Source organism: Gymnoscopelus microlampas (assembly GCF_963454915.1).
Source record: "Gymnoscopelus microlampas genome assembly, chromosome: 7".
In the NCBI taxonomy this organism is placed as follows: domain Eukaryota; kingdom Metazoa; phylum Chordata; class Actinopteri; order Myctophiformes; family Myctophidae; genus Gymnoscopelus; species Gymnoscopelus microlampas.
The window spans coordinates 42,848,780-42,868,520 of record NC_139944.1 but is presented as its reverse complement, the minus strand read 5'-3'; the positions used below and the strand labels follow the sequence as shown (position 1 = coordinate 42,868,520).

Below are 19,741 nucleotides of genomic sequence, written 5' to 3'. Positions count from 1 at the left end.
TCAGAAGATAACTCGTGAGTCGTTTCTCGGAAACCCTTTTCCGTTGAACTTAAGAGTATCTGGAAAGAGAAAAAAAAACATGCATTACTGTCAAAAAAAAGGTTTAAAACACATCGTGTAACTGCACATTGGGAACTCCTTATATAGTTATGGCTGAGTCATGGTAACATGAGTGTGATGTCAGAGGTGCCTGCCGGCTGGCCAGCCCGTCCCTTAAAGCCAATTTTAATATAGGATAACACCAGTTGATATTCTACATTCTTGTAGCTATAGCCACAATAACATTTGGCATTAATACGCGGGATAATGAATTTGACAATAATAATATATATATATTTTTAAAGCATGCATCTGAGCAATGACACAAATGCAAGGTCAACTGTCTTAACCTGTATACCGCTCACAGGGGTTGCTGCATGAATGTATATTCTGTTGTTGTTGTTGTTGTTGTTGTTGTTGTTGTTGTTGTTGTTGCTTTAAAATGTTGGCTGCGACATACAGTATCTATATTACATCCTATGTCAATAACAGGGAAGGTAGACTTCTATATTATTAGGTTTTCAAACTTTATGAGTTATGTGGAGTAATTCCTTATATTCACTTTCAGTATGGCCTTGATGTCTTGTGTGCTGTGTGAGGAGGCATCTTGACAGGAAGATATTTGTACTTCTCCTTGTGATATGGCCTAGCTAGGAGTCTGAATATTCCCAGACGCAACAATGCAGTCCTGGTATTTATTGTTATTGGTACAGCTTGACTTTGTGGTGCAGGCCTCTTTTATCTCTGTGTATAAAGATGGTCCTATCCCTCCCTGTTTTTAAAAGAGAAATACTTAACCAACCTGTGTGATTGTGACTTCATGTACTAGACATCTATCATAGAAATACAAAGTGTCTCTGACTTTGTTTGTCTCAACATCCTGATTGATCCAGAAGTTCTCAACTATTACTACTGTATTACTTAATTGTATTGTGTGTCTGCATATCCAGAGCAATTCTCGCAAACCGCTGGACCAATCAGTGGCCAACTTAATTGCATAATGTAATGGAAGTTAATTGATTGATTGATGTACTTTATTTAGTAAAACTGGATAACTTGTAAAAGCACTAACTTGTTTAAAATGAGTTCCCATGCACACAAATCATGATGACATATAAGAGACAGACAGATATACACTACTATACAGAACGTCACACGATCAGCTTACGTGTTACTGGTATGAAACATAAGAAATATGTACAAGAAATGGGGCTCTGAAAGGTTGCAACCTTTCCCAAATAGAATTTTAGTCATATGGGATGGATGCATGTCTAAGACAACTGACATCATAGATGACTGGCCACTTGAAGTCCTAGATCCATAGCATGAATGATGTCTCAAATCAACTCTCAAGTCTCCATGGATAATGAATAATGGCATGAATGATGTCTGAAGTCAAGTCCCATGTCTTCATCAGTAACAGCGGTGATTAACGCGGGTGCTGATCTTTAACTTTTGAAAATAGTTATGTTGTATTAGTTTGGATTAATTTTAAAGTCTGATCAAACTTTCCAAGCCAAGTCTAAAGCCAAGTCATTTGATGACTTAAGTCCTAAAGTCTACTGCTTTGTTCCTGTGTGGACCAGAGTGCTTAGAAACTCATAAGCAAAACAAAGTGATAGAAGCAGAAATAGTGCTTAATGCTTTAGTTTAAAGAAATGCAACAGAAGAAAAAACGTCGCTGTACTTGATAACCTTTCAAATTCTCAACAGTATATATAGACTAGAGTATACAGCAGCACAAAACAAGCCAACACCAGGCACCTTATAAAAAGGAAGCTGGAAAAGAGAACAAGTCAACCACTGTATAAAAATGACTTTCATACTGACTCACTGCTGATAGCTCATGTGACGTTGTTTCCAGGGCCATTCCCTATAAGGTCTATTGATGTATAAACGGGGGTGGTACAGCCCCCCAGGGGATGTTCAGATAACTTATATTTTTAATATTTTTGAAAGGGGGTCACTGAGATGCTCTTGGGGGTTGCCAGTTCCGACCGAGTGCTCATTTTCTTCATTTAATCTTAGACTTCCCTTCATTAACACGGCAGTCAAATGAGGTGCGGACCGGTTTGTGAATTGTGTGTACTGTGTAGTTGTGCATTTTTTATTGGGACGATGAAGGCTGATTGGCCTATGTAGCTCTACCGTACTGTACATTTTTAAATGTTGAATGGGATTTGTACAGGTGGGAGCATGTCTGGGAAGCCTAATTTATATTCCGAAGTATGACGGTGTCACATTGCCAAAACAAAAAATCTACTACAAGCCATCAACTTGTCACAATGCATTGCTGGCTTGTGAATGTGTACTTTTTGGTTAAACTTCCTGGGACGTAGGCTTATAATCACATACCAATAGTTCATCTTAATGTAAAATCTGCTATTGGCATTCAATAAACCGTTTTCTAAATTATATAAGCAACACATTAATAAACATTCATACATTTTCAGAGATAATTAGCCACATTTTGAATTGGGGATTGGTACCATATGGGGGCGCTGGCCTAAAAAAGTTGAGAAACACTGATGTAGGATATCATATCGTTGCTGTCGGGCAGAAACCTTGCATCTCAACACTTCTATGTTTTTTTTTAAATTAATGTCAATGTTGATCATACAAGAGTGTCGCACAAAAGTAGTGAAAATAGCCGATCGCTATTTTCTTTTTCTTTTTTAAATAATATTAAGAAATGATTTTGGACATAGGAGGTTTTCACATAGCAACAATATTTCTTTTAACAGCGACCCATGTTTCACAATCAGTAAAACCCGCCCCTGAGGTTAATCAGAGTTCCTGATGAGTCAAAGGCGTCTTTCGTACATTTTGTACATGTTGTGGTTAGACTTATATTGAAACATACTCATATTGAAACACAATTCTGGCTTGCCAATGCTTTTATGGCCCATCACTTCCTGGGGATTATTAATATTCAACCACTTTCAACATGGCGTGGTGTTGCTACTGTATTTTGGGGAATTCTGCTATTTTTGCTCTTCATCGTTCAACTAAGTATATAGGCAGGGCTTAAGTGGTTAAAAGAAATTGAGGTCAGGATACTCCAACAAGTGGTCCTAACTCCACTTGACTAGACAGTACTGTCTATAACCTACCATGACTGAGGAAGGATTTCATAAGCAAACATTGAACTTTATAATGTATCTCCATTACTTACATATCTTACCGATTACCTATTACTTAGCCTATCTGTATTTGTTATTTCGTTTTTTTTTGTTTTGCAGCCTGCTACTCTCCTTGTTGAGTTTTGTTTCAGTTTTGAGGCCTCTTTGGGGTTTATTTTTTAACCGCACCATTGCAATTTTTCAAATGTTTAAAATAAAAAAATGTTATGCTATGTAGGGATACAAAAATACAACTTATTTAAAACACAACAAGATAATACGATATATATGTAATGAAAATCGAGTTGGAGATGAGTTTCACGTTATGTTTGAGTGCAAAAATACTATCATTATGAATTTCAGACAAAGATACCTGCCAAAGTATTATCTAACTCGCCCATCTATGCTGAAACTAATTTTACTACTGCAATCTGATAAGCAAAGAGTTATTTATAAATTGGGTGCTTTTCTGAAAAACGTTCTTCCTGCCTTCAAATAAGGCTTGCCATGCCTTTTGCTACGTCTGTATGAATACTGTTATGTAATGTATGATCTATGATATCTGTGCTCCATACCATGTGAACGTGGTCGTGAGTTAAATAAAGGATGATGATGATGATATAATCTTTCAATTTTTCTAATTTAGTTTAGCCAGACTGTGTCATGGGAAGAACGCCTATTTCTTCCCTGGCTGTATCATTGCATTGCAACGGTCCATGCTTATCTCAATTCCCCTTTCCAGCAACCCAATAATCTGTCTCAGTAGATGAGTTGGTAAATAAGTCAGTAAATAATTGTCATTTATTGCATTAGATTTGAAAATGGAAGGGTAAATACACCAGTACATGTACACATTGAGGTGCAGCTTGAAATGCAATTGCCATTGTGTACGTGCCAAATGCCAACACTGTACGCTGTTAGCTTTCCATGCACTTTAATGCATACGGTAGTCTCAATAGACCTTGTTACAGTTGCATCGTGATAAGGCTGATTGGTAAAAAAATGTAAAACATGAATATAAAATAACTCGCTCTTCACGTCTCCATACAACTACAGTATTTGTGCTGCACCTACATGTTTGCTAAATTATTTCAAGTTAAAAGAAAATTACTGATAGTCAAGCATTCAACAACTCATTATAACTTTACAGTATGTTAGATAAATTCAGGACAGAGAGACGTTCACTTTTTTATCTAAATGAATAGCTAATTGAGGATATACTTGAGAAATCAGTAGTCTAAGAGTCAGAGATGCATGTGCCAATTTGTTTTTAGAAAGCTTGAGACCTTTTACTTAGATGACCTCTATTCAATGAAAGCATTTTCAATTTGTGAAACGAAAGAGCTCAACAATTTCTGCTTAATGTCTTTTTCCATGAATGCATAGAGAAACGGGTTCATGCAACTGTGTGCACTTACAAGAGTCAATGATATCATACTTCCAGTTGTAATAAATGCGTTGTGGCTGGGGTTAATCTCTAGTAAAACGAAGACGTGGTAGGGAAGCCAAAAGATGACAAATGTGACTATCAGGGCAGTCATGACTTTGAAGGGCTTAGTGGACCTGGTCATCTTTTTGTTCTGTAGCCTTACAATGATAATAGTATAACACACAGTTATGATTACAAGTGGCAGTACAAAGCCTAGAACAAAGCGAATGACAGGAATACTTATATAGCTGTTGGGTAGAATGTCAGCAAAGTTGTTGTAACATTTAATAACCTCCTTATTGTCAGATGTAACATTATTAGATGTAACATCACGAACCACTAAGGATGGAATGCTCATCACCATAGAAAAGACCCAGGCAACAACAACTGCAACTCCTGCCTTTTTCATCGTACGATTGTTTTGGGCCCAAACTGCGTACACCACAGCCACACAACGGTCAACACTGATGAGTACCAGTAGGAAAATGCTGCTGAACATGTTGAGGAACAAAACAAAGGAGGTGAACTTGCACATGAAACGTCCAAAAATCCAAGATCCTGTTGCTGTCAGAGTGATGTTGAAAGGGAGAGTTGCACAGTAGATGAAGTCGGAGATGGCCAGGCTGAGGTACCACGTTGTGGTGATTGTCTTCTTCTTCATCTTGAAGCCAATGACCCACATGACCACGCCATTCCCCAAAATCCCTAGCAGGAAGATGATCACATTTGTCACAACCAAGGTGACGCACCATGCTTGGTTAATGCACAATGGTGAAGGCTTTGGGCTGTATGGAGGTGGACTTGGATAGTCATAATCCTGTGTGGCTGTGTCATATTCATCTGCACTGTTAGGTGACACTAACAGCGATTGCACAGATGATATGGTAGGTAATGGTGATGGCACAGATGTCATGGTGCACTCCTATAGAAAAGGAAACATTGATTGGTTAAAGTTAAGTATTTGATTGTAACTAGAGGCTCGGGCCGCTACGCGGTCCTCACACCTATACGTCACACTGCTGATCAGACCTATATGTCTTAGTCATAGTGTCGGGGGCTTTGTCAGAGTACCCGTTGTACTGTAATTGAAACAATTTTCATTTGTTGCGTGTAAACGATGCCAACTGTGTTGTAGTTGTACTTAACTTTTGCTGCCCATTTTTAACATTTTGCATCTAGTGCGAAACATGTTTAGTGAGTGTGTTTAGACTAGAGTTTTGAAAATATAAAATATGAATAGCTAATTGTGTCTGATGAAGATTTTGTCAAAAGAGTGATTGTTCTGACAAATGGTATTAGACCACTGAGCATTTGGTTCAGAAAATGTAGTTTTATGTTTTAGCAATTATGAAAAGCTGGCAACAATTGATGAGAAAAAACTTTTTTTTCCCTATGAGATGGTGACTACAGTATCAGTCTCTATCTATTTTTAAATAATCTTTATGAAACACAGGTAGACCTGGAACGCATCTGTGTCACTTTAGATTTCTTTGGCTATTCAAAAATAGCACATATAAGCTCATAGCGCGGCACCGAGTGCCGTGCTATGAGCTTGTAGATCTGCTATTTTTGTAAAATCTTGAAAAAAAAAGCTTTAGATTTTTTTCCAAAAACTGTTAGGATTTCGATTTTTTTTAAGAATCGCCTCAGGTCTTAATGGGTTATAAAGCTTAATGCGACTTAATGATACCAAATAAAAAAATTATAAATAAATTGACATAAAAAGTGCAATCAAGAGTAGACAGGTGCATAGGACAATTAAGGCCTGAAAGCATACCAAACAAACCCACTGTTAATATACTATACTACTATTTGTTGGACAAATAATGTGCAAGTAAGTTCACTCACCTCACACAACTGCCTGTTGAGAACAGATGTTAACACATCACAAGCAGTTATCTTTTCTACTTTTCAGGGTGGGGGTGGGGGGGGGGGGGGGGGGGGTGGTAAGTAGTAATAGTAGTGTGGTAAGTAGAATTAGGAGACGTACTGGCCCGATGAAGTGAACGGAGGTGATGCAACTCTCCTTAAATGGGCAAGACAAGACAAAGCAGGTTTATTTGTACTAGACTTTCAGGCCTTCAAATCTATTCCTATATTGCACTGATCAGAGCAATGGTCACCAAGGTATGGCCATTTGAATTGTTAAACACTCGAGTAAGACTGCTGTAGCTCCCCATATGTGTGCATTTCAGCTTTCTGGTGTGACTCTTCTCATGCCAGACCCCTGAACAGTGTTTGTGCCATGTTTGTCGGGGATTGGAGAGTAACGGTGCACCTTGACAACGTGTGGCCCCTAGGGCAGCAGTAAGCTGTGTGGGGTCCACCGTCGACCCACTGTCCACCCATTAGGCAATTTTGATATAGGATAGCACATTTCAACAGCAAGGCAATTCAAAGCATACAAAACAAACCAAGGGATTCCTGCCCACTGTTAATATACTTGCAATTTAAGTATATGTTAACTTACCTCACACAAGACTGCCTGTTGAGAACAGATCTGGTATATGCAGTAGTAAAGAAGAAGTCTACTTCTCTGAATTCAGTCAACAGGACATGGGCGAGGTAAAAGGGTGGGCCTCAGTGCACAAAACATCTACCGATGCACAAACTTCATGTGCATCGGTGATGACGCATCATCAGTGTTGTTTCCTGGAGTCACTGGGTGTTTCGGGCAGTGGCGTAAAGTAACTAAGTACATTTACTCCAGTACTGTACTTAAGTACAATTTTGAGGTATTTTTTACTTTACTGTATTATTTCCAATTTTCATTACTTTTACTTTTACTCCCACTACATCTCAGAGGAAAATATTGTACTTTTACTCGACTACAATTATTTAAAAGCGGCCTTATTCCTGTCAACTGATATACTGATCTGTATCTTATGTATGAGTGAGGCAATCCGGTACACTTCACCTTCTTGAGAATCCCCTTTCTGTGGAATTTCTTGACATTGACGCGTCATCACAGGTCACCAGATAATTTAGTGCACGGTTCCGTGGAAGAAAACAAAACAAAACGGACCACCTGTTGAAAACCCCTGCGTTAAGCCATCTCCTCAAAAGCCGAGTAGAGCTGCCCTCAGGGTGTATGAGGCAACTGGAGAGAGAAGAGGTGTCTGGGGAGACAGCCTTGGACTAAAGACTTTGTACGGACCGGTAAGCCGAATAGCGGCCCAGCCTAGTTAGGTTTATTAAGACTCCAGAGGAGAGGGACAGTAGCTCCAGAGAGAGGTATTATTTGTGTTTCAAATTATTGTTATATTTCTGCTTTCTGAATAAAAGTATATTGAAGAGGAGTACCTCAAATTGCCATGTATTGTTGTACGTTAATATATTTTGATGAGAAATATGTTTTATGGAATTTACGATTTCGGGTAAAATATACCCAACGTTAGTGATGGTGGGACTTTTTTCATCGTTAGTGTTCTAGGGTTAAGACAGAGAGCACTGCCATGTTGCTGAGACAACACTCAACACACTTAAATACTGTATGGCAGGAAACATGCTGCCGTTGCAACAGACCTAAGTGTAAATGTGACAGGGAAGAAGAAGAAACACACTCAGCAAGCTTAAATAAGAAGTATCGGACAACACACTACCATGTCACTTTAAAGACATTTCACCTGAAAATTTGAATATGAAAGCAAGTTATAAATAACAACAACAAAAAAAGTTTAAAAAAACTTGAAAAAGTGCTCCTTGGAGCATAGGTCTCCACCAGGTCAGGTAGGTTATTGTGGGCCAGCAATGTTCGGAATGCTTCACAATTGCAATTTCACGGAAATTTCACACTGTGTTCATGATTTGGGGCATTTTGTTCATAACGGAGATCTCCTGCAAACTTTGGAAGCCAATCTTAGCCAATCAGGATGGAATATGAAAAATCTGAAAGACCTGTTTTGTTTTAATACTATAGAGATACTGTGTACCGATTTGCGTGTTGTTTGGACAAAATCTGTAGGAGTACTGTCAAGCTCTGGCATCCAGGGAGTTTGTGTGCACAGTTTCATTGGGATCAAGCCAACGGTGCTGGAGATAGCTGTACAGTACACAGACAAAATGACACACACACACACGCACACACACGGAAGGACGGACAGACAGGGTGCAAAACATACTCTCTTGCCATGCCTTTTGGCCTGGCGGAGTCAATAAAACAGAACATTAAAGAGTTCCTGATGAGTCAAAACCCGCTTCCTTACATTTTGCAGATTTTGTAGTTAAGAAAGAAGGAAGAAACATATAACACAATTACTTGCTCGCCAATGCATTTAAGGTCCTTCACTTCATGGGGATCATTAATATTTAAAGACCTTCAACATGGCGTCCCTATTTTGGGCTAAAAGTTTTAAAAACAACTTTTTTTATTTTTTTGCTATTATAGAACTAAGTATATAGGGCTTCGATGGATCAATTAAATTGAGGTCAGGGTACTCCAAGTGGCCCTACTGTATAACCACTATAATCTACCTTACCATGTCTGAGGAAGGACTTCATAAGTAAATGTTGAACTTCATTATTTATTTGTTTTTGTTTTGATGTTTGCAGCCTATTAATCTCCTTGTTGAGTTTTGGTATTTGAGGCCTCTACTTTTTTGTTTTTTGTCTCCGCCAGGCCGAAAGGCATGGCGAGAGAGTATGTTTTACCCCCTGTCCGTCCGTCCGTGTGTCCGTGTGTCCGTCCGTGTGTCCGTCCGTCATTCGATCTGTCTGTGTACAGCTAATCTCTGGCACCGTTGGCTTGCTCGCAGCCAAACTGTGCACACATAGTCCCTGGATACCAGAGCAGAACCTCTGCCCCAATTTTTTCACAGGGGCCTGTTATAGCGCCACCAGGAGGCCAATTTGTGCAAAACACATTTTTTGACAGTACTACTACAGATTTTGTCCAAAAATCCCGCAAATCGGTACACAGTATCTCTATAGTCATTAAACGAAACGGGTCTTTCAGATTTCTCATATTCCATCCTGATTGGCTAAAAATGTCTTCCAAAGTTTGCAGGAGTGCTCCGTTTTGAACAAAATGCCTCAAATCATGAACACAGCATGCAATTTCCGTGAAATTTTGCACGCACATTCCCATTAGGCCGAGGAAGAACTACCATTTGAACATTTTCAAATCAGCCACATGGTGGCGCTATAACAGGCCGATTCGTGTTTTTACCTATAATTGCACCGATCTGTGTAAAACTTTGTACGCACACTCCCTATAGGTCAAGGAAAAACCTTTGCCCTGCATTTTTCACATCTGCCTTTTATAGCGCCACCAGGAGGCCGACTTATGTAAAACACATTTCTTTATACTACTCCTTCCAATTTTATCCAAATGTCACGCAAATCGGTACACATGATCTCTATAGTCATGTGATCACGACGGATGTGTTTGATTTTTTATATTCCATACCGATTGGCTAAGATTGACATCTAAAGTTTGCATTATTGGCTTGTTTTGAACAAAATTCCGCAAATCATGAACGCACCGTCCAGTTGCGCTCAAACTTTGCACGCACATTCACACTATGTTGAGGAACAAATGCCACCCTTTTAACATTGGCCTGTTATAGCGCCACCAACAGGTCTAATTTAGCGAAACACATGCTTTTAACAAAATGCCTCAAATCATGAATGCAGTCAGTGTCCGATTGTCGTGCAAGGCCTAAGAAGAAATGGCACCCTTTTCACATTGGCCTATTATAGCGCCACCAGGAGGCCACAATAGCCTACCTGACCTGGCGGAGACCTGTGCTCCGAGGAGCACTTTTTCTAGTTTGTTTTTATTCTATATAAATATATACAAAAAAGTCTTTGCATTGTTGTTGGATAACACCTTTTCAGAATGTATCTTGCATTTATTACTCACATTAAACTATTGACTAGTTCCATTTTAGGATTTATTTTATTTTCAATGAAAGTATTATTATTTACCTATTCAATTATCTATTATTATGAGAGATTTAAAAGTATTCGAATAATGGACATGATCTCTCTGACTCAAAGAGCAACATTTTACTCACAGCTTATATACCCCCAAAAACACACAATCCCAGAATGAGACAGACAAGTAATAACAAGGAAAGTTACCAGCCCAATCCCTTTGACCTAAGTGTCATCTATAATGATGGGGTTTGAGAGAAAACAGATCAGTCCAGGTCAGGTCAAGGCAAGCAGCAACACATTGTACACTGTTAGCTTTCTATGCACTGTAACAAGAAAGGATGACATAGATGTCATGGTGGACGGCGCAGGCCCCCCCCCCCCCCCCCCCCCCCCAAAAAAAATAAGATAGTGTTTGGGGGTACAAAAGCATGGGATGAAAAAAAAAAAAAAAGGAGGTCCGCGTCCCCCCCCCCCCCCCTTAGGGGTCCCTGGAGACCCTTGGGGGTCCCTGGGGGTGACCTACAGACACGGCGAAGGAAAACTGTAAAGCCACAGCCACGCATGCAAGATGTTGCACATGAACTCTGCAGCCGCACTGAGCAGAGATGCTCATAGGCCTGCGTCCTGCGTCGCTGACGCACAATATTGTGAAAGGACACTGGCGTCCATGAGACGCACTAGAGTTGTCACCAACAACAGAGAAAAATATAAAAATAATTTGCGATAAAATTATTAGTGCACGATAAGTATCGGCCCGATAATTATCGGTTCGATATCAGGAATTATGACGTCATCCCGATAAAACCGATAACATTAATAATAGCTCCGATAATATATAATATTTGTCAACTGTGATCTGCATGGACTCTCGGTTAGACACCGTTGTACTGGAGAAGTATAACTCTCGGTTAGACACCGTTGTACTGGAGAAGTATAACTCTCGGTTAGACACCGTTGTACTGAAGAAGTATAACTCTCGGTTAGACACCGTTGTAGTGTTGTGCTAGTGTTGTGCTAGTTACTGAAAACCAGTGACTAGTTACCATTACTAGTTACTTCATGTAAAAGTAACTCAGTTACTTTACTAGTTACTTACACCAAAAAGTAATGCGTTACTGTGAAAAGTAACTTTGAAGTTACTTTAAAAAAAAAAGGGCTCCCATTATTGCCCTTATAGCCTTCATTTCAGTACTGTTATTGCATTGGAGAATAATACAATCTGTTGATCAACTTGACATGCATTTGCATCACTGAACTCTGCTAAGCAATGTGGTCTATACCAGGGGTTGCGATATAGGATTGTAACCTGCTGGTCTCAATGTCCGGAATGAATCAAATTTATCAGACATCTGATAAAAAATACCGGTCATAATTATGTTTAAGCATTAATTACAATTAAGCAGGTGCGTAAATAGGCTACAGCCTAACACTTAGGCCTACAGCATTATATTTTGGATTGAGCTATTTGAACATGAACCATGATGAACGAGTAATATACACATTTTATATACAGTAGCAGGGTCATCTTGCACAAATACATTAATTACCTACACTACCATTTGTGCCTGGCAATCTCCTTCTCACCCATTGACTTGCATGTTAAATGATGGCGTTTCCCCTTAAAAATAATCGATCATTTCAGGAGCAAGAGCTTAAAAATCTCTTCTAAATCTAGTCAACAAGGCCTGCAGTAGGCTATGCACTGGACAAATATGCATGACATTATTTCAATACACTAAAAACATGGGAAATGTTAGAGGGAGTAATAGCCATCAATACACGACGGTCGACTGTCACGACCGTCACGGATGAACTTCAACCTAGTGTTTGCACTTTCTCCATTTATGGCCCGTACATCTACATAAACGCTCATATTTCAAAGATAAAGTGCTTATCCCATGGCGACGGAGGTTACATGTATATATGGGCTCTCAAAAGTACCTGTATCATCCGTATTGTTCAATAAAAAGCATTTTAATCTGATCGGTGGCCATTTTCTTCATATGCTTTTAACAGAGTGACCCTATCGGTTGGTAGGTGTATTGCACTCGAATACATTATGAAAAAATGGCCACTAATCGGATTAAAATGCTTTTCATTGAACAATAGTAGTTCAGCTTGGGAAAAGCAGCCTTTAACAGGTTTGGGTACGTGGTTCATAATCACCATTGCGTTATCGTGGTATTCCTTCTCTCTCTCTCTCTCTCTCTCTCTCTCTCTCTCTCTCTCTCTCTCTCTCTCTCGTCTTTCCGTAGCGTAGCGGTACATGAGACTCGGGCGGAATGCAGTGATTCCGTGCCGCCACGTTAATATTGGAGCGTCGGGTTTATATCCTTAACCCAGCCAGGTTGTGTAGCCTACATAACTCTCTATGACATAACTCCATAACATAGGACAAGCTACTGTAAGTTTGTAGACCTCACTGTCCATGAAAAGAATGTCGGGGCTCCCGAAAATGATCTCGCAGAATTGCTGCTGCGCTGAAAATAGCAGATCTACAAGCTCACAACGCGTCGTGATGGGACCTGTTGTGAGCTTATCTGCTATTTTCAGCAGTTTGTTTAAATTACTTTATAAAATATTATATTTTCACAGGGATTATTTATTAGTGTAGATATACATTTTGGAGTGGATATATGTGTCCAGATGCCTGTCAGACCGTCTGCTCCGCAGGTCTAGAATGGAATAAACGGGCGCAGCCAACGTCAACAACTGGTCTCGACCAGACGTGAGATCTCAGCGTAAAGTAGGATGAAGCCCACGTCAGGATATATTGATAAATGCCGAAAGGTGCGGTGATATCGCCGTACGTTCATTATTCGGGCTGCACCGCGTTGATAAATGAGGGCCACTGTGCCTTCCTTCCGCCAGACAGCTTTGTGTGTATTTACTATGAATATCGCCCCTATACTTAAGGCTGACAAATAACGTAATACACATCCATTCTCTCTCTACGTCCTGCGTGTCTGGAGGATGTTGGGTCTTTTGAGCAATTGAGCCAATGTGTATTCTCAGAATCCCATTTCACACTCGAGTGTGAAATGTGTCTGTCTGTGTCCCTCATTCACAGAACCGGTTTTCTACGTCATGACATAAGCGCACAATATAAACACCACACACATGTCCTGGCCTCGTTCTCTTCATTTTTGATTCTTGAGACAGCAGAGAGGCAGCAATGGCGCCAGCGTAAAAAAAAAAGTTTGTCCAGAGCAAAGTCATCGACGCGAGGACGCCTAAACGAAAGGTAGCCACCGCGACCGCCTAAACCACTTTCAGGACAAGCTGCTTCAGGCTGCAGCATCAGTCCTGCTTGGTAAAATAAAGGCTGAACTCAGTGGACATTGGACAATATTTTGCAATAGGCCTACTCGCGTATAAAGATTTCCCGCTTTCCAAACGGGAACTAGTTGCAGTTTGTATTCGATTCATGGAGGATGGAGGACTCATCAAAGAGCGGGCAGTGGAATTTATTGACACCGCGGATTTAACTGCACGGTGCATCACAAAGCGCTCCTAAAAGAAACCAATCATCTACCAACTATTGTAGGCTACCCGTGTCTAAGCTAAAACATAAACATGTAGGTCGCCTACATAGGCTACTTTGGTAAATAAATCTGGTTATTTGAAGAGGAGGTTATTCAACTCTCCAGCTGTCTATCTGCGACTCTCTCCCCCTCGCCCCCCCTTGCGCTTCAACTACATGCAAAAAGGCCGTTCGCAGCTCGCGATGCTTAAATGAAGAAATGTGCACGGAAAATCATCTAAAACTATGCTAAATAAACCCCCAAAAAATATCAAAAATAAAAGCGGGGCTTTATTGTGGCTTAAATAGATTCAAGTCGACACTTATTAATGTTTTGGTGCATTCTATAATTTAATACAAAATTCTGATGCCTCCATAGTCTATAGTCTATATGTCTACCTCTGCAGTGCCTGAGTGCCTGTGACAACAGGCGGCCGTTCAAAAATTTTCGAAGCAAAGAGGGGGCGTCTCCCTGCATGAATCCAAGTTGCAGCAACCAATCGGTGTTCGGAGCAAAGAGGGGGCGTCTCCCTGCATGAATCCAAGTTGCAGCAACCAATCGGTGGCAACCAGACCCTTTTTTAGCAAACCGGACCCCTTTTTCCCACAAACAGAGAGTTGCCTACCAAACCCCGCCCCCTTTCCACCTAAGCCACGCCCCTCTTTATAAGCCCTCAGAGGTTAACTCCCCGAATTCCTCAGATGCCTCAAACCTGATCATAGAGGACGGCTCGCTTGCGCTCTGCCGTCCTAAAAATGAAGACAATAGTTTCAGTGGACCTGCATGTTACTGTTGCATTAATCCTATTGTGATAATGCGTGTGTGAGAAATGTAAAACATCAATATATTAAAATGTATTCACGCTTCACTCGTCAATACAGACAACTCTACTGTACTATACTTTCCTAAATTATTATTATTAAGTTAAAAAGAAAATTACAGCTAGTCAAGCGTTCAACAACTCATCATGCCTTTATGGTATGTTTAAGGGCAGAGAGACGCTATCAAAATGAATAGCCTATTGGAGTATACTTCTGTCTAAAGCTAAGAAATAATAAGTAGTCTAAGTCTTAGACTACTAAGAGATGTGCCATTTTGTCTTTAGAAAGCTTGAGATGTAGATTGTTAAAGTAGGTTTTTTCCTTATCAACCATATATATAGATACTTATGCATGGCAGGACATCACATCAGTATTTATATAAGTACCAGAACTTTCAAAGGTGACAAAGAAAAACCAGACTCAGAACACAGGCAGCCATTGGATGTAATGAAAGATCTTGTATTCAGACAGAGAGAGTGGAAGGTTACAGTATCACAGGTATGGTAGGCATCATCGGTCGTCGTCTCTCTCTCGTTAAACAGAGAAAGCCCTGGACTTTAACAGCGTCCAGTAACATAAACATATGACATCATTGAAGATACATCAAGCGTCCAGCCCTCGGAGGTGTAGTCCTGCCATTGGTGGATAGTGATGAGTACGTCATCGTCAGATGAGGATGATGATGGTAGATGATGATGATGGTGTGACAGTTTATCTTTGAACAAACAGCGTCCACATGTCTCGAACAACACGTTGGCCTCGGGTCTGACCGGTCACGGGTCAGTGGTTACTTCAGTGAAACTGTGAGAAGGGTTATGCATTGGAGGAGAACACCGAGATATCGTGTTCTTAAAACAATAGATAACCACAGAAAGGCCTGTAACTAGTTTGACCTTGCATAGACAGAGACAGGAGAAAATAGGGAGAATAGACATGATGGAATTTAGGCCAAAATGACAGCATTATATTAATTTGACATTTAAAGCAGGTTTAGGACATTAGACAAATTATGATTAATCAAAATATTTCTATCAAGCCTACCTCTTTATCATGATTTGGATAGGGTCAAAGGGCAAGCTGATTGTACCTTGTGACATTATTCAAACCAAACCAGACAGGCAAATCTTACAGTGACTAAGTAAGGACACAGAGATTTCAAATGACTTAAGGGCAAAAATAAATGGTTTAGTTATTCAGATAACATACACATTTGTACTTCTTCAAAAGGACTGTATAATTTATTCAGATATTAATTCAAAATGGTACTTCAAAAGGACTGTATATAATGGTTATTTTATTCAATTAGGAAGCAAAACATGGTTATATTTCATGACATTTTAAGACACCACACAACTAAGTTTCCCCTTGCAATTTGCAAATAACTTTATTATAATTCAAAAATCTCAGCTAATGTACCGTTCCAAAACAAATCTTCTTAATACGTTTGGATTTAATAAATTTTTTAGCACCTGTTAATGACCCATAGCCCGTTTTGGTTGATAGAGTGAGGGAAAATTGACCAGTCTGACAAGTTTTTGAAATTGGACCTTGACAAGACACCTACGTAACTGATCAAAGACGATTCTGGACAATTCAGATAAGAGAATTACCCCTCCTCGTGTTGAGCTGGTCCAGATACTTTAACAAGTTTTTAAGTATTTAAAATGAAACGGTACACTTCTGACCTGTATTTTTACTTTTTGGTAGTAGGGCTGTGTCTAGCCTTCCACCTGCGGCCTTTAGCAACAGTTGATTAACCATTCACATCTCTACTAACAAATAACTTTACTTTATTTAGGGAAAAACTCAGTGGAACGGCCCCAAAACCCAGGAAATACTTCCCGATTGTAATACTTCCTGATTGTATGTATATGGGGTTTATTTTGGTAGGAGGAATCATGTTAATGGATTAAGTAAGTACAACCTGAGTAAATACAAACTGTTTGTGTAATTTTCAAATGTTTTCAATCTAAGTATATTAAAAAAAAATCAAATCAATTACTCATCTACAAATCTCTCCCCTTGTCACATTCAATGTGTAATGGAGGTGACATGGAAAAGAAACAAATCAGATTGAAAACACAATGGGAAAATTCAATTGTAAAAGAAAATATGGAAATTCATTTGAGGTTCTATTCTGAAGGGTACATTTATTCTTTTATCTTTCATCTAAACTAAAAACAAACAAATGCATTCCAGGATTCGTATTAATATGTAAATCAGTTGTGGGGTTTTACCCCACTTACCTCCGAGGTCTATTTACAGCGCAATACGAATTGGCCTGGAACGTGAGGCATACTGTGTTTTGTTCTGAAAATAGACAAACAACAAAAGTGACAGTACAAAAGGAAAACAAATAAAGAAATACATATATTCATATATCTATATACATATATATAATAATTTTAAACCTTCCAATACCTTCATATACCTATAACCATACATGGCAGGACATCGCATGGATACAGTATATATGAAAGAACCATGATTAAAATGTTTAAAATTAAAATATAACAATGACAAAATTAAAATAAACATATTCGTTGCGAAGAGTTAGAGTTAGATAAATACATCAAAATAAATTGAAAAGAAAACACAAACTTTCAAAAACAGCAGATCTACAAGTTTAGTTAAAAATGATCAAATGTCTTTAAAACTTTAAAATAATTCTTCTTATTCATTATTAAAATGTTTCCAAAGAATAGTATAAAGAATATTATAATATTGTAATGTATTTAATCTAATATTCTGATAAGTATTTGAATGTAATGGAATCTGTAGAAGTGACGTGGTAAAGTGACGTGACAGGGAAGCTGATACTTCCTGTTGAATGAATTCTGGGTAATGGAGTCAAAGAGAGGCCATCATTGATGTATGAGCATACAATATGGACAAGGATACAAAATTTAAGAAAATCAAAAAATTGTAGAACTTATTATTTAAGGAATATATATCCATATATATATATACATGTGTCCATGTCTATATATATATACATACCCATACATGTGGCGAGGGATGGAACTAGAACGGTCAAAATATGGTTACAGAGGGAGAGTTTAAGATGTGTTTCCATTTTCACTGCCGGGGGAGTGAGAGGGGAAAAAAATAAGGGCTGCTTCTTGCAGCTTTTAATGAGACCACAGAAAATAATCACATATCTGGGTTGAGTTTAATAGTCGACTTAGTCTGTCTAGCAGACGAATGAGCTCTTGTGATTGCTTAATCAACCATTTTTATCGATTGATGGTCTACCACTTAACAATAATTTATGAAAAACATATACACGAAAATAATAATTTGAGAATGCAAGTCAACTAATATTCATAATCCTACAGAGTAAAATAGATATATTAGTTCTCGTGACAAACATTAACCTATGTTTCACAAACATAGTACACAAAATTAATTTACGCGAATGACGAGGGGTCCGCACACTTATCTATATTTGATCACCCACCTGGTGTGAGACCAGCATAATGATTTATACATGCACCGAAAACCAATGACGTGTTAACGTGGTATTTCAAAGGTACATATATAAATCCATATACATATATACATACTCATACACAAGTATCTATATATAAATAAAGAACTGGGAATATTCAGAAATGAGAATATCCAGCTGCTTAGTCAAACACCAGTGTAAAAAATATTGAGGATGTCATATAGACCGTGTGTGGTTAACATAACCTTCTTACGTCATTATCCTACGCTTTTCCATAGCACAAGAGGGCTGCTCTCACTTATCTACGAGCAGCCTAAATGTTTACCGCCGAGAGGAAGGAAGAGAAAAAGAGAGAGAGAGAGAGAGATGGAGAGAGAGTGATAGATATATAGTGAAATATTGTATTTTTAAGAACGTTTAGTCTAGAATCTCTTTATGGCAGTGGAGGCGGGCGCTGTAACAGACTAATGAGACAGTTATGCACGCTCCAAGCCCTGAAAAGCTTCCCCGTTCAAAAAGTTTTGAAGAACGAAAATAAATGATGAGTTATATAAGTGACCGTCTAGACCATATATACAAAATATATATATACATTATATATACATTCAAGAATGTTTTTCATGAATTTAAGGGGGTTATAAAACATTTTAGTTTAAATCAAAATGAACAAAATAAAATTAAATCAAAATTAAGGAGTAGTCTGTTCATAAAGTCTTGTTTGTGTAACATAAATGAAACAATATTACAATTAAAAGAAAAAGATCTAACTCTTGAAACGTAATGTCTATGATTATCACAATCCCTCTGTTGACCCGACATAAAAGTCAGGAAAATGAGCGATTTGACCATAAATGGTATCTTGCAGTTATACCTATATATACACACATACATACATATGCCTGTCGATATACATATACCCACAGATACAAAGAACTACTGGTATTTATATTCATACGAACGCATCCTGCAGGTACCAAGGTAGACCCATGCCGGTACATAGGCTACTGAACGTATGCATATACATACAAAAAAAACACAGATCTATGATCTATAAAAGTTATCTGTATTTAGAAAAAGGTTCACCAAAAGATTCCTTGTAAGCGTTAATCTTATATAAAGGTTAGCGTTGTATTTTTAGCATGAATTAGCGAGTTCTACAAAAATATGTGTTGCAGGCTAGATGACCCCGGAAACAGAAGCTACTGGGGTTTCCCATAAATCGCCCCGGAAGTATAAGCCCGCAATGATTTATGGGAAATGGAGTCATCTTATCTAACGGCAGGCTACAAGGAAATGAATTATGGAGCGCAACCGAGAAAGAGATAATTTACTCTTCTCGCAGTCTCACCCACATTCATAAACATTCAAAGCATTCAAAGTATTTACAATTATCTGAATTTATGGAGCTTAAGGCAAAATATTTACTGGTTCAATGAATTAGAACAGAACAGAAGGTTCAAACGAAGGAATATAAA

General features: G+C 38.7%; 1 protein-coding gene across 1 annotated transcript; it reads right to left on the bottom strand.

Annotated features, from left to right (window-relative positions):
- Positions 1-4,097: 4,097 nt before the first annotated feature.
- On the bottom strand, positions 4,098-7,072 carry LOC311049274 (chemerin-like receptor 1). Its single transcript, XM_084062798.1, has 2 exons — positions 7,061-7,072; positions 4,098-5,512 (listed from the first exon to the last, which is right to left on the bottom strand). The coding sequence occupies exon 2, from the start codon at positions 5,501-5,503 to the stop codon at positions 4,466-4,468; it is 1,038 nt and encodes a 345-aa protein (XP_083918924.1). The 5' UTR covers positions 5,504-5,512; positions 7,061-7,072; the 3' UTR covers positions 4,098-4,465.
- Between the last annotated feature and the right edge of the window lie 12,669 nt (positions 7,073-19,741).

Excerpts from the sequence above, each read along its gene's own strand:
- LOC311049274 (XM_084062798.1), bottom strand. The coding sequence starts at position 5,503 with ATGACATCTGTGCCATCACCATTACCTACCATATCATCTGTGCAATCG.